The 14768-nt window shown below is 53.8% G+C and overlaps 5 protein-coding genes across 5 annotated transcripts; all 5 read right to left on the bottom strand.

Moving 5' to 3' along the window:
* Positions 1-2: 2 nt before the first annotated feature.
* IUM83_13404 (Interferon-induced GTP-binding protein Mx) lies at positions 3-1976 on the bottom strand (the record flags this gene model as incomplete). Its single annotated transcript, XM_067938077.1, has 1 exon — positions 3-1976. One exon carries the CDS (start codon positions 1974-1976, stop codon positions 3-5), a length of 1974 nt encoding a protein of 657 aa, XP_067788311.1.
* Positions 1977-8704: 6728 nt separating this feature from the next.
* IUM83_13403 (4-coumarate-CoA ligase) lies at positions 8705-10514 on the bottom strand (the record flags this gene model as incomplete). The annotated part of the gene is made up of 4 exons (XM_067938076.1): positions 8705-9821; positions 9892-10022; positions 10099-10236; positions 10308-10514. 4 exons carry the CDS (start codon positions 10512-10514, stop codon positions 8705-8707), a joined length of 1593 nt encoding a protein of 530 aa, XP_067788314.1.
* Positions 10515-11070: 556 nt separating this feature from the next.
* Positions 11071-11466, bottom strand: IUM83_13402 (4-coumarate--CoA ligase 2; the record flags this gene model as incomplete). The annotated part of the gene is made up of 1 exon (XM_067938075.1): positions 11071-11466. The coding sequence occupies one exon, from the start codon at positions 11464-11466 to the stop codon at positions 11071-11073; it is 396 nt and encodes a 131-aa protein (XP_067788313.1).
* Positions 11467-11544: 78 nt separating this feature from the next.
* IUM83_13401 (AMP-binding enzyme) lies at positions 11545-12672 on the bottom strand (the record flags this gene model as incomplete). The annotated part of the gene is made up of 5 exons (XM_067938074.1): positions 11545-12025; positions 12081-12203; positions 12261-12275; positions 12353-12396; positions 12466-12672. 5 exons carry the CDS (start codon positions 12670-12672, stop codon positions 11545-11547), a joined length of 870 nt encoding a protein of 289 aa, XP_067788316.1.
* A 273-nt stretch (positions 12673-12945) lies between these two features.
* IUM83_13400 (putative AMP-binding enzyme) lies at positions 12946-14760 on the bottom strand (the record flags this gene model as incomplete). Its single annotated transcript, XM_067938073.1, has 4 exons — positions 12946-14065; positions 14135-14265; positions 14342-14479; positions 14554-14760. The coding sequence occupies 4 exons, from the start codon at positions 14758-14760 to the stop codon at positions 12946-12948; spliced, it is 1596 nt and encodes a 531-aa protein (XP_067788315.1).
* Positions 14761-14768: the final 8 nt, after the last annotated feature.

The raw sequence follows: 14768 nt of genomic DNA, 5'->3' as shown, positions 1-14768 counted from the left end.
CATCAGCATTTGACGATCCAGTTGAAGGGCGTCGAGATGGCGATATCTCCGCGGTAGAAAGTGCCTTCGATGACGTCCTGGTATTTCCAGTTCGTGGTGAAGACTGCGAGTTTGGAGATGAAGAACTTGGTGCTGGTTAGCGCGAATGTACCCAGAGGCTTTTCCTGCTCCAGAGTGAGCTGGAAGCGCAGTGTCGGGTGGTTGGATTCGACTTGGAGTTGAATCTTTTGAAGTTGGTCTTCCCACTCTTGTGGGTGACAGGTTTTCTGCGTAAAATCACGCAGATGGCCGACGTTCACCAGCATGAGCGCGAAGGACTGATCTGAGAAGGTACCAGCAGGCTCAGATGCCACGAACTTCAGAAGCGGCAGGATGATAGAATCGAAGTCCCGCATCACGCCGATCTTAACGTTGCGCTGCTGGATAATCGGCGACTTGCGCTGGATAAACGGGAACACTCCAGCGCCCGACGTGCTTGACAATGCTGCGATCGAGATATCTGAGAGATGGGTCATGCTTGCAAGCGACAACAGGCCTCGATCGCTGACGCATTCCAGAGCTTGCGGCCCACCGTACCTCCCCGCCTCGGCAAAACTGAAATGGGCCAGGTACTGCGAGGACTTCGACAACTGCTGCAAGAATTCGTCGTCGAAAACGTCGAGATCGATTCGATGTCGTGGATGCAGAAACACTTTGAATGACCGCAGGAATGGTAGGCCGCGTACCAGGGAGCAGAGTCCAGCCGATGAGTACGGGCGAGAAGAATCGTCAAGAGCCGCGATTTCTGCTTCCGTCACGGCTTCTACTGGAACTGCAGCTTGGAGAGACCACGCTCGTATGAGCTGCTCAGCCAAGTTGCTACTCGTCGTCATGATAGTGCTAATAGTACCCGACGCTCGTTTTCTCTTGAGGAACGCGTCAGTAAAATCAAACGCGAGATCTGTGAGGCGGCATTTCTGGGTGGCACCGAAGGGTTTGAAGAATGCGTCGGCGAATGGGACCACGGCCCAGTTAAACTCGCGCAAGTCGGAGCAGTTAGCGCAAAATTTCTCCCACACGTCGATAGACACTCGCCACTCTTCGTCGCACAGTACAGCTCCCCATCCGTCGCTAACGTACGTGAGTTTCCAGCCGTCCAAAATCTCCACGTTCGGGCAAAATCGGCTCACCGCCGTCAAGAACTCGTTCGACAGCGCTGGGATGTGTGGAATTACCAGTTGCCGCAGACCGCCACAGTGGCCGCGCACGAACCACCGCTCCAGTGCCGCTGTAAGATGCTTGACAAGAGTGACATCGTCAATGTCATTCCGGTACGCGCCCACAATTTTCGGAGCGCGCTTGCTCCACCTCATCGGCAGCGGTAGCACTATCGCCTTCATCTTCAAGCAATACTTGGAGGCTGTATCAAGCACTTTTCCGAGATCCCGCCGCGTAAGATACGCCATCTTGGAGACATCGAGGCGCTGCAAATTCGGACACGCACTGAGCAGTGCTGGCCAATCCACCACCTGAGTCATATCGGCGCCGACTCGCCTTGTGGTGTGCCCGAAGAGTGCGATTCGGAGCTCGATCACTCTCGGTCCAGCACTGGTCACGAGTTTCAGCATGGCTGTCTGCTGCTGCTCGGACTTGTGCGAGAGGTTGATCTTGGCGGTCCGCTGCTGGTACTGGGCCAGGATCTCCCCGAGCAGGTCGCGCCAATAGTGACAGACCAAGCGCCACTCTGCTATTGTGGCCAGCGGCGTCTTGTCCGGCCGCGCCAGTCGTCTCCAGCCCCTGCGCTTCGTCGGCAGCACCTTGGCCTCCGACACGTTCTTGACGGCGAAGGACAGCACCAACTCCATCACAGCCCGAGGCAGCGTCGTCATGTCCAGACGCGCGGCCACTCGCATGCCCGAGACATCGCAGAGCTTTGGCTTGGGTTGTTTGCGAGCCTCATCCGCAGCTTGGGCCGGCCGCTTGAGCGAGGAGCTCATCGCAATGAGGAGCTACGGTCTGATCTATGCACAGGTAGTCAGATTTGCCCCATCGACGGGCATAATAGAGTCAGATTTGGCCTGCGATATGGCATATATACACTTGAAGTGAGGAGAGATAAGACAGGGTGCAGTGCTCCACAGCTGTGTAATATTTCGGTTTGTAGTTATTGTGCCGATACAGTGGAAGCGGAACTCTCTAGATTGACAGCTAGAAGAGCAGAGAATAGGAGCGATTACTTCTTGCCCTTCTTGCCACCCTTCTGCTTCTCTGTAGTGACCACAAAACACAGTACAGTGAGTTTCAGGATACCATCAGCTTGGCTCTGAAATGACCGCGCGACGTACCCTCCTTGGCGGGTTGCTCCTTCTTGCCACCCTTGGCGTTGCCGGCGTTCTTCTCGGCGGCGGGCTTCTCCTCCTCCTTGGCCTGCTGCTGCTTCTTGTCCTTGCGGCCCATGGTTGACGGAGAGTGTGAGCTTGGAAACTTGGCTTGAGGTGCTTGAGGCGAAAACCAGAATGATCGAGAGTTCGAGGATCGAGGCGATCTCAAGCAGCAGGCACGAGCGCGAAGACGGAGTTGCCTTTTTCTCGGACGGGTATGGCGGTTGGGAAACGACCCGAAGAAAAAATAACTTGGGTTGAGAATAGCGCAAGTTGAAGTGGCCCACCCAATCAGCGCTTTCCGTTTCGGTATCTGACACCGAGCATTCAACTGCCAGCACCAGCGGGAGGGTATCCTGTGCACCGAGACCGTTATCTGAGTGCAGTTACCGCACTGCGACAGCGTCGCATGCACGTCTATTCATCACCAACCTGTAGACGTGCCGTAAGGGCAAACTTCTCAGCAAGCGATGCCCAAGCTACGGACTGAGGACGTGCCAATGCGAGGGCCAGCAGTAACACGGCGTCGGAGAAGGGATGCTGCGCTTCAGTGCAGTACGCACACGAGCCAGATTTTCAAGTAACGATCGGCCGCCAAACTTCACGTGGTGGCTGCGATTGCTCGCGTCAAAGTTTGAAGTTATAACGGCGTCCTGTTGCCTTTGCAAGTTGGACCCAGTAAGGTCAATGTTCCTGCGATGTCGACGGCATTTGGTGCAGATCAAACACAAGACAAGAACCGCACAACAACGGCGCGGAGCGTGAAGTACTGGCCAAGTCCATCCTGTTGATATTTTATGGTGCTAGTGGCATTAGTACTATTGTGTAGAATGGTGTTGGCCTGCTATCGCACGAGCGAGGTCGCGGCGAGGTTACTTCTTGCCCTTCTTGCCTCCCTTCTGCTTCTCTGATTAATGAAAACAAGGGAGAATGTGAGTGATTGGTTTGTGCTCCAATGAGCCATGGCACAAGAACACTGCATGGGTGCTCAGCAGGGTTCCTCACCTTCCTTGGGGCCTGTTCCTTCTTGCCTCCCTTGGCATTGGCAGCGGGCTTCTCCTCCTCCTTGGCCTGCTGTTGCTTCTTATCCTTGCGGCCCATGTTTGACGGAGAGGTGATTCTTGGAGGTTTTGCTTGTGGAGCTTGAGGCGAGTTCGAGAATGATCAAGCGAGCGCATGCACTGCAGAGCTGCAGTCCCCTGGCAGCTGCAGGTGGAGGGCAAGCAGAGGTTTCGTGGACGAGTTCCAATTTAGAAACACTTTGCTGCAAAATAGCGTTGGTTGAAGGATTGTTTCGCAATTTTTAGAGGCACGAATGCACCAATCGAATTGTCATCAGCACCGCAGTCGCTCAGCGGGGCAAGTAGGCAACATTTTATTTTCTTGGAGATCGGAGAATATCGACAGCATACCTACAGGGACGGCAGGTGCCTTTCAGTTTGTTCCAAACCAGCATTTCCATGTGCTCAGCGTATCATCGAGAACAAGTAGGCACTTGTGTAGCATATTTATCAAATATCCAAAGAAATATATATGCATAGGCAACAGATGAATTCATACTTCAGTATCTTTTGGGATCGATATTCACTGCGAAAGCGCACAGCAAAGCGGTTAGAGTTCTTACGACCGACCGCACTCTAGCCGTCACGCATTCACTGTCCGTTTTCACAAAGAAAAAAAAACATTGCAAACTCGTGTCACACGGACTGAGTTGCCAACATCATCCTTGTTGAGAGTGTCTTTATGTTTTTATGTTGCTAGGGACTAGCAAGTAGAGTGACGATGGCCGCGCTATAGACCGTATGATATTACTTCTTGCCCTTCTTACCACCCTTCTGCTTCTCTGTAACAATAAAGTAAGATTACAATGCAAACAATGAGCTCGACTGGACACAAGTAGCGGTGGAGTGACATCTCGACGTACCCTCCTTGGCAGGTTGCTCCTTCTTGCCGCCCTTGGCATTGCCGGCGTTCTTCTCAGCGGCGGGCTTCTCCTCCTCCTTGGCTTGCTGTTGCTTCTTGTCCTTGCGGCCCATGGCTGGTGGAGAGGCTGGGGGCTTGGTTTGAGGTGATCGAGGCGAAATCCAGAATGGGCAGATCCACGAGAACGGCAGGCACTCCACCAAGGATACCAAGGACGGTTATAAATGGATCTCGACAACTGCGAGAACGCGTCCGTTTCGTGATAAGAGCACGACAAGAAGGCGAGCTTCTCTTGCAACCTGTGCCATGCACTTGACATGAGATCCTTCGCGTCTGATGCGAGTCACTACAAACTTCAACAAGTCGCATATAAAAAGTAAGCATAGCAAACGGCTGCGCCCCTTTGGAGAGCAGTAGAAAACCGTCCAAAGCTGAAGTCCAAGCATCTCTTTGTCGCTCTCATTCTGGATTTCGCCTCAAGCACCCCGTCAAGAACCGAACCACACTCATCGCCAGCAATGGGCCGCAAGGACAAGAAGCAGCAGCAGGCTAAGGAGGAGGAGAAACCCGCCGCCGAGAAGAATGCTGGCAATGTCAAGGGCGGCAAGAAGGAGCAGCCCGCCAAGGAGGGTACGTCGAGCTGTCGGATCTCTGTGCCAGGCACTGGCGGTGCTCGAGTTGATGGACACAAAACTTACTGGTTGTATTGTACTTCTTGTCACTGCAGATAAGCAAAAGGGCGGCAAGAAGGGCAAGAAGTAACGCCGCCTCCAAGCCGGCCTACGCACTATAATAGCCTCTATTAGCAGCATAAAGCATAAACATGGATCGCTTTGGCAGCTGAGTTGTGATGTCCTGGGTTCCTGTTGTGTTGTGCTGTCCATTCCGTGCGAGCTAGTTTAATAATAAAAGGAGTGTATTTGCGAGAGGATAGGCAGACACTCACTGCCTTGACTAACGACACTGTGCGTGTGTTTTTATCATAGTGTTACCGCGTACTAAACCATTTCGCAGCCAGGGAAACCAATGTTGTATCGACTGAACCAGCGTACGCAACCCGCTACAATCCCTTTGCCAGTTTGGATTCCCAGCGTTTGGTTGACCAACGGCGATCGACTTACTTTTATAGTGCTAGCTTCACGGCGCTGCATCACTCATCTGTCTGCCATCTTCCTTTGAGGCGGACGGGCCGATCTGCACTCCTCTCGCAAATACACTCCTTTTATTATTAAACTAGCTCGCACGGAATGGACAGCACAACACAACAGGAACCCAGGACATCACAACTCAGCTGCCAAAGCGATCCATGTTTATGCTTTATGCTGCTAATAGAGGCTATTATAGTGCGTAGGCCGGCTTGGAGGCGGCGTTACTTCTTGCCCTTCTTGCCGCCCTTTTGCTTATCTGCAGTGACAAGAAGTACAATACAACCAGTAAGTTTTGTGTCCATCAACTCGAGCACCGCCAGTGCCTGGCACAGAGATCCGACAGCTCGACGTACCCTCCTTGGCGGGCTGCTCCTTCTTGCCGCCCTTGACATTGCCAGCATTCTTCTCGGCGGCGGGTTTCTCCTCCTCCTTAGCCTGCTGCTGCTTCTTGTCCTTGCGGCCCATTGCTGGCGATGAGTGTGGTTCGGTTCTTGACGGGGTGCTTGAGGCGAAATCCAGAATGAGAGCGACAAAGAGATGCTTGGACTTCAGCTTTGGACGGTTTTCTACTGCTCTCCAAAGGGGCGCAGCCGTTTGCTATGCTTACTTTTTATATGCGACTTGTTGAAGTTTGTAGTGACTCGCATCAGACGCGAAGGATCTCATGTCAAGTGCATGGCACAGGTTGCAAGAGAAGCTCGCCTTCTTGTCGTGCTCTTATCACGAAACGGACGCGTTCTCGCAGTTGTCGAGATCCATTTATAACCGTCCTTGGTATCCTTGGTGGAGTGCCTGCCGTTCTCGTGGATCTGCCCATTCTGGATTTCGCCTCGATCACCTCAAACCAAGCCCCCAGCCTCTCCACCAGCCATGGGCCGCAAGGACAAGAAGCAACAGCAAGCCAAGGAGGAGGAGAAGCCCGCCGCTGAGAAGAACGCCGGCAATGCCAAGGGCGGCAAGAAGGAGCAACCTGCCAAGGAGGGTACGTCGAGATGTCACTCCACCGCTACTTGTGTCCAGTCGAGCTCATTGTTTGCATTGTAATCTTACTTTATTGTTACAGAGAAGCAGAAGGGTGGTAAGAAGGGCAAGAAGTAATATCATACGGTCTATAGCGCGGCCATCGTCACTCTACTTGCTAGTCCCTAGCAACATAAAAACATAAAGACACTCTCAACAAGGATGATGTTGGCAACTCAGTCCGTGTGACACGAGTTTGCAATGTTTTTTTTTCTTTGTGAAAACGGACAGTGAATGCGTGACGGCTAGAGTGCGGTCGGTCGTAAGAACTCTAACCGCTTTGCTGTGCGCTTTCGCAGTGAATATCGATCCCAAAAAGATACTGAAGTATGAATTCATCTGTTGCCTATGCATATATATTTCTTTGGATATTTGATAAATATGCTACACAAGTGCCTACTTGTTCTCGATGATACGCTGAGCACATGGAAATGCTGGTTTGGAACAAACTGAAAGGCACCTGCCGTCCCTGTAGGTATGCTGTCGATATTCTCCGATCTCCAAGAAAATAAAATGTTGCCTACTTGCCCCGCTGAGCGACTGCGGTGCTGATGACAATTCGATTGGTGCATTCGTGCCTCTAAAAATTGCGAAACAATCCTTCAACCAACGCTATTTTGCAGCAAAGTGTTTCTAAATTGGAACTCGTCCACGAAACCTCTGCTTGCCCTCCACCTGCAGCTGCCAGGGGACTGCAGCTCTGCAGTGCATGCGCTCGCTTGATCATTCTCGAACTCGCCTCAAGCTCCACAAGCAAAACCTCCAAGAATCACCTCTCCGTCAAACATGGGCCGCAAGGATAAGAAGCAACAGCAGGCCAAGGAGGAGGAGAAGCCCGCTGCCAATGCCAAGGGAGGCAAGAAGGAACAGGCCCCCAAGGAAGGTGAGGAACCCTGCTGAGCACCCATGCAGTGTTCTTGTGCCATGGCTCATTGGAGCACAAACCAATCACTCACATTCTCCCTTGTTTTCATTAATCAGAGAAGCAGAAGGGAGGCAAGAAGGGCAAGAAGTAACCTCGCCGCGACCTCGCTCGTGCGATAGCAGGCCAACACCATTCTACACAATAGTACTAATGCCACTAGCACCATAAAATATCAACAGGATGGACTTGGCCAGTACTTCACGCTCCGCGCCGTTGTTGTGCGGTTCTTGTCTTGTGTTTGATCTGCACCAAATGCCGTCGACATCGCAGGAACATTGACCTTACTGGGTCCAACTTGCAAAGGCAACAGGACGCCGTTATAACTTCAAACTTTGACGCGAGCAATCGCAGCCACCACGTGAAGTTTGGCGGCCGATCGTTACTTGAAAATCTGGCTCGTGTGCGTACTGCACTGAAGCGCAGCATCCCTTCTCCGACGCCGTGTTACTGCTGGCCCTCGCATTGGCACGTCCTCAGTCCGTAGCTTGGGCATCGCTTGCTGAGAAGTTTGCCCTTACGGCACGTCTACAGGTTGGTGATGAATAGACGTGCATGCGACGCTGTCGCAGTGCGGTAACTGCACTCAGATAACGGTCTCGGTGCACAGGATACCCTCCCGCTGGTGCTGGCAGTTGAATGCTCGGTGTCAGATACCGAAACGGAAAGCGCTGATTGGGTGGGCCACTTCAACTTGCGCTATTCTCAACCCAAGTTATTTTTTCTTCGGGTCGTTTCCCAACCGCCATACCCGTCCGAGAAAAAGGCACCTCCGTCTTCGCGCTCGTGCCTGCTGCTTGAGATCGCCTCGATCCTCGAACTCTCGATCATTCTGGTTTTCGCCTCAAGCACCTCAAGCCAAGTTTCCAAGCTCACACTCTCCGTCAACCATGGGCCGCAAGGACAAGAAGCAGCAGCAGGCCAAGGAGGAGGAGAAGCCCGCCGCCGAGAAGAACGCCGGCAACGCCAAGGGTGGCAAGAAGGAGCAACCCGCCAAGGAGGGTACGTCGCGCGGTCATTTCAGAGCCAAGCTGATGGTATCCTGAAACTCACTGTACTGTGTTTTGTGGTCACTACAGAGAAGCAGAAGGGTGGCAAGAAGGGCAAGAAGTAACCACTTCTATGTCTCAGCCACAGCCATCCTCTCCATTTAACCGCATAGACATAAAGTATCAACATGGACGACTTTGGCAAATTCACTCTTGTTTGGCTAATAGATGCGTGACCTAACAATGGTTCCAGCCTTGAATAAAAGACAAGAAAAACATGGATCAACATAAGTTTGCCTACCATCAAGCAGCACGTGTCGGATCCCAGGTTCGTCTTCCTGTTCAAGGAGCGCTAGCAGCCTTGATCCTCGTGTCTTCACGCAGTTGGAGCTGGCGCCGTAGAATCTTGCCAGACATTGTCTTGGGGATCGCGTCCACAAACTCGACCTGACGGACGCGCTTGTACGGCGCGACCTTCTCGCCTACGAAGTTCATGATCTCTTCAGCAGAGCTGGAGGCGCCTTCTCGCAGAACCACGAAAGCTTTGGGGATCTCCTCGCCGGACCCCAAGTCCATGCCACGCACGCAGCACGAGTCCACAACTGCTGGGTGGCCGTGCAGCACGTCTTCGAGCTCTGCAGGGGCCACCTGGTGTTCCTTGTACTTTATCATCTCTTTGACTCGGTCGACGATGAAGATGAATCCATCCGCGTCAATGTAGCCGACGTCGCCCGTGTGCACGAAACCTTCCTCCGTGATGGATTTCTTGGTCTCTTCTGGGTTTTTGAAGTATCCGTCCATCATAGCGGGCGTGTGGATAAGCAGCTCGCCCACCTCGTTCGGCCCCAAGTCTGCTCCGTTGCTGAGCGACAGAACGCGCAACTTCGAGTTAGGCAGAAGTTGGCCGACTGAGCCGGGGCGGTTGATCTCGTACGCCGGCATGGTCACCGGCCCACACAGCTCGGTCATGCCGTAGCCTTGGCCCACCTTGACGCCAATGCGCTTGAACACTGCCTCCTCCACTTCGGTGCCCATAGGAGCCCCTCCTGCTCCAATATACTTAAGCGATGACAGGTCATACTTGTCCACTAGCGGGTGTTTGGCGAAGAACTGGACAATCGGAGGTGCCACGTACACGTTCCAGACCTTGTACTTGGCAATTGCGCTAAGGTATTCATTCGGGAGGAACTTGGGCAGGATGATAGTTCCCCAGCCCCGGTAGAAGGCCATGTGGAACAGCAGTGTGGACATGATGTGGAAGAATGGCAGCACCGTCATGGTGTACTCCATATCCTTCTCGGAGTGACTTGCCATTATCGCACCGGCGAAGAGAGCACGCCCCGACAGAAGAACACCCTTGGGTCGAGCCGTGGTGCCACTTGAGAAGGGCATTGCGACAATAGCATCAGGATCAATCGGAGGCAGGTTCGGGAATGGGATGTCCTTCGCCAACATGTCCCTGGAGTGGCAGCGAATTAGTATACATGTCGTGCAAGTTCGTCTCGAGGATAACAGCACAACATACGTACTCAATCGACATCAGCGAGGCGGAGATGTCGGTGTGGCCAATGGTATACACGCGGTTCAATTCGATGCCACTGAGCGACGCAGCTTTGACTGCCGTGTCGACCATCTTGGCATGGGTGATGATCGCAGTAGACTGTAGACGGTAAAGCACTCGAAAAGTTAGTCGGACAACAAACAATACCAGGACATCAAAGCACTTTTTGCCGTACCTCCGAGTGTTTGAGTTGGTCAGCAAGTTCCTCCTCATTGAAAAGAGGCGACGCGGTGGAGCACACAGCGCCGAGACGCGTGAGCGCCAAGAAGATGACGGGGTACTCGACGCAGTTGAACGAGTGCAACGTCACAACCTGCAACAACCGAAGCCCCAAAACTATTAGCACCTCACCGCCACCAACCACTGCATATCAGGGATTCGTACATCTCCCTTCTTGATACCCTCGGCCGCCAACGCGGCACAAATCTTGCGAGCTTGGTCATGAACATCCGCGAATGTCAACGTACGCTCCGTGATGGCACAGACGTACGCCGGTTTGTTGGGGATGTTGGCGGCGTGCTCTTCGACCCAGTCCCAAGCTGTCTTGCCCTCCGTGATCGGGATAACTCCGTGCGGCGACGAGAAGACCATTTTAATGAACGGATGCACCGATGAGCACCAGTGGCGACGTCCAGGCAAATGCGATAGTGAGCACGTTGCGTGTCAAGGCCATAGGATGTCGACCCCCATGCAGTGAAGAGACCGGATGACCAGCAATTGGCCATGGCCATCGACTGCTTGTCGAGGTGTCCAGGACTCGTCTGACGTGGCCATCCAGCACGTGCGAGGCCACGCCCTCCCATCTGTAGCAACGAGTCCACTATGACATCACTTGCATCCCTCGCGGCACGACTTGACGCCACTGTGCACGTGCTATACGCCATTGCAAAGCCAAGCTTTCATGTTGAAGTGACAGGGCTACATGTACATGCAGCGGATACCGTTCGTGTCGACCACCGACGTCACCCGAGAAATCATAGGCGACTATGCAGACTGGTCTTGATCTGCCTGGTCTTCTCGTCCTGCATGCGCTGCAGTTCCTTGCGCAGTATCTTGCCCGACAAGCTCTTGGGGATTTCAGCGATGAACTCCACCTCACGCGTTTGTATCCCGCTACCTTCGCGGCTACGAACTCGATCAGCTCTTCCTACGTCAGCTTCGAGCCTTCAGCGAGGACCACGAAAGCCTTCGGGATCTCCTCACCCGTGACCGCCTCAAAGCCACGGACGCAGCACGAATCGGTCACGGATGGATGGTTGTTCAGAACGTCTTCGAGCTCAGCAGGAACCACCTGATGCCCCTTGTACTTGATCAACTCCTTGAGCCGGTCGACGATGAACACGTAGCCATCCTCGTCGATGTAGCCGATGTCACCCGTGCGGGTGAAGTCGTCGGCAGTGAACGCAGTACGGTTGGCCTCCGAGCCATTGTAGTACCCCTTCATCATGGACGGCGTGCGGAACAACAGATCTTCGGTCTTGTTGGCAAGCAGATCCTCGTCCGTCTGCAGGTCCTTGACTTTCAGCTCGACATTAGGCAGCAAACGTCCTGTTGAGCCAGCTCTGCTGTGGTCGAGCGTGCCATTTGCCACGCCACCAGCGAACTCGGTCATCCCGTATGCCTACAGAACTCGAGCGCCGATGCGTTTCTCCTCCGCGTGCTCGACCTCGTTACCCATCGGCGCTCCTCCAGAGGCGAGCACCTTCACGCTCGACAAGTCGAACTTGTCCACGATCGGGTGCTTCGCCAAGAAGAGGACGAGGGGCGGGGCGAGAGTGAGCTTTTCTAGGCGGTACTTCTCCACGACGCCCAAGAAGGTCTCGAGGTCGAAGCTCGGCAGATCTACCAGCACCAGGCCTTTGAAAATCGTCGCGTGGAATAGAATCGCTGCTAGGATGTGGTAGAACGGCAGCACTCCAAGATAATAAGGCAGGTTGTCCTCCACCGCTGCGAGTTGGGCAAATGCGGCGAGCATCGCGTACCCTGTGAGCTCCATGCCCTTGGGGCGGCCTGTTGTTCCGCTTGAAAAGGCAGCGTGCGTGACGACATCCATCGGGTCCATAGGTGGCAGCTTCAGAGGTAGATCCTGTGCAATCAGGTCCCTGCACAACACTGTTAGACCCGCGTCACATGCACTGCATATTCACGAAAACTTACTCTAGCGACTCGGCTGTGGCGGGTCCTTCTTCTTCACCGTAGACAAACACGCGCTCCGGTTTGAGGTCCTTCAGGTAAGCAGCTTCGACAGTCATATTTGCCAACGCTCCGTCCCCGATAAGCCTAGATGCCATCACCATGGATTAGACGGCATGACCATTTTGGTAAGTACCGACGTACCTTAGCAATCTCGATCTGCATAGCTAGTTCTTCCCCGTTGAACATCGATGGCGACGGGGAGCAAACCGCACCAATTCGGTTGAGCGAGGAACACGACGGGATACTCGATGCAGTTGAACGAATGCAAGACGACAACCTGTAGACGTCAAGTACCTGCTTAGCCGCCACAGATGATCACTCAGAGCAAACAGTTTGACTAGCATACGTCTCCTTTCGTGATGCCGCGTGCCACCAAGCCTACACTCAGAGCTTTCGCCTTCTGGAGCAGCTCCGCGAACGTCAGCACCTTGTCCGTGATTCCACACACAAATGCGGGCTTGTCCCCACGCTCGCGCGCATGCAGCTCCAGCATGTTCCAGACCGTCTTCCCCTTCGGGATCGGGATATCCGGGTGTGGCGACGTGAAGATCATGGCGCTGTCGGTATGAGCGGAGGGAAGCGAGCAAATCGGCAATTGGTGCTGCCACGTAGCGATCGCTTGACCGCCAGATGCTTGAAATGCACACAGCCATCCAGGGCGTCATCTATCCATACGCATGGAGGGATCATTCATCATTCATAGGACAACCACGTCCCTGCACAACACAAATGCGATCAGTGCCCAAGAGACCACCGACATCTCTGGATTCACGCAAAGTACACGAAAGGTAGGGCGTCAACCGTTGTTAACATTTGGGCGTGCTGGTTAGAGTCGACTCCGCTGCATCTCAACCTTCTTGTCCTGCACCAACTGCAGTTTGCGTCGGAGGATCTTACCCGACAGGCTTTTCGGGATGACGTCGATGAATTCCACCTCACGCACCCGTTTAAAGCCCGCCACCTTGGCAGCCACATAGTCCATCAACGCTTTGGTTGTCAACGATTCACCTTCCTTGAGCACGACAAAAGCCTTGGGGATTTCTTCGCCAGTTCTCAAGTCGCGTCCTCGCACACAGCAGGAATCCGCGACCAGAGGATGGGAGTTCACAACGTCTTCCACTTCGGCTGGCGCCACTTGGTGTCCTTTGTACTTGATCAGCTCTTTGAGTCTGTCCACGATGAAGATGAACCCGTCATCGTCAATGTAGCCGAGATCTCCGGTGCGGAGGAACCCGTCCTCTGTGAATGCAGCACGGGTGGCATCAGGATTCTTGTAGTAGCCCTTCATCATCGCTGGGGTGCGGAACAGCAGCTCTCCCGTCCTGTTTGCTGGTAGGTCTTCGCCTGTTTCGAGGTCCTTCACCTTCAGCTCCGTGTTGGGATGCAATGTGCCTGAGGAGCCATCACGCACAACGCTCGGGTACGATCGGCAGCCGCAACCAACAAACTCCGTCATGCCGTATCCCTGAAGCACTTGAATGCCGAGGCGCTGCATGACAGCGCGTTCCACCTCTTTGCCCAGTGGGGCTCCTCCGGATTTCACGTGTTTCACGTGAGAGAGGTCACACTTGTCAACAATTGGGTGCTTGGCCAGGAATGTGACGAGTGGTGGGGCTAGATTGATCATGTCGAGCTTGTACTTCTCCACCGTCTTCAGGAACGTCTCTGGCGTGAAGCCAGGAAGTACGATCATTGGTTTCCCGAGGTAGAGCGTGACGTGGAAGTTCATAGTCATCATGATGTGGAAGAACGGCAGCATGCCCAGCACGCACCCAGTCTTGCTCTCCCTGTACGCTGGAATTATCCCAGACGCGTGCATTGCTCGCGCAGTTAACTCCACCCCCTTCGGCCGACCTGTTGTGCCACTGGAGAAGGGCAGCGTCACGACTTGGTTCGTGTCAATAGGAGGAATGTCTGGGAACGGCAGGTCTTGAGCGATTAAACCCCTGCACACAAAATTCATCACGTCACATGTTGAGTTATCTTTCTAAGTCCAAAAAGCATTTCTGACGTACTCGATTGATTGGAGTCCACAGCGCGAATTTGCTTCGCCAAGAGTATACACATACGACAGCGGAATACCATGCATCCCTGCAGCTTGTACTGCTACGTTGGCAAATTTCTTGTGCGAGATGATAGCAACCGCCTGCAGCAGCACCCCCATCCATCAATTGCTAGTAGAAGACACTTCTCATTGATTGCCGCTCGCGTCAAAGACTCACCTCGGCGATCTCAATTTGGTTCGCGAGCTCCTGCCCATTGAATAATGGCGACGATGGAGAGCAGATTGCCCCGAGGCGGTTGAGCGCCAGGAACACCACCACGTACTCGAGGCAGTTGAACGAGTGCAAGACCACAACCTGAATAAGCAGAATATAGTCAACAACAGAGCACTTACTTCGTTCGAATCCTTCGAAGTGATTGATGAACGTACGTCGCCCTTCTTGAGTCCGTTGGCCGCCAGGCCCGCACACACTTGCTTGGCCTGTCGAAGCAGCTCTGCGAACGTGAGCGTCCTATCCGTCAGTCCACAGATGAATGCCGGTCGGTCGCCGATATCCCTCGCATGCCGCTCCACGACATTCCAGATGCAGGCGTCGTCCGGAATCGGCAGCGTCGGGCACTTGGACCGGAAGATCATCCCGTTGC

This window comes from Phytophthora cinnamomi (assembly GCF_018691715.1).
Source record: "Phytophthora cinnamomi strain GKB4 chromosome Unknown Contig54, whole genome shotgun sequence".
In the NCBI taxonomy this organism is placed as follows: Eukaryota; Oomycota; class Peronosporomycetes; order Peronosporales; family Peronosporaceae; genus Phytophthora; species Phytophthora cinnamomi.
The sequence above is the reverse complement of the archived record's forward strand: the minus strand, read 5'-3'. Positions and strand labels throughout refer to the sequence as shown.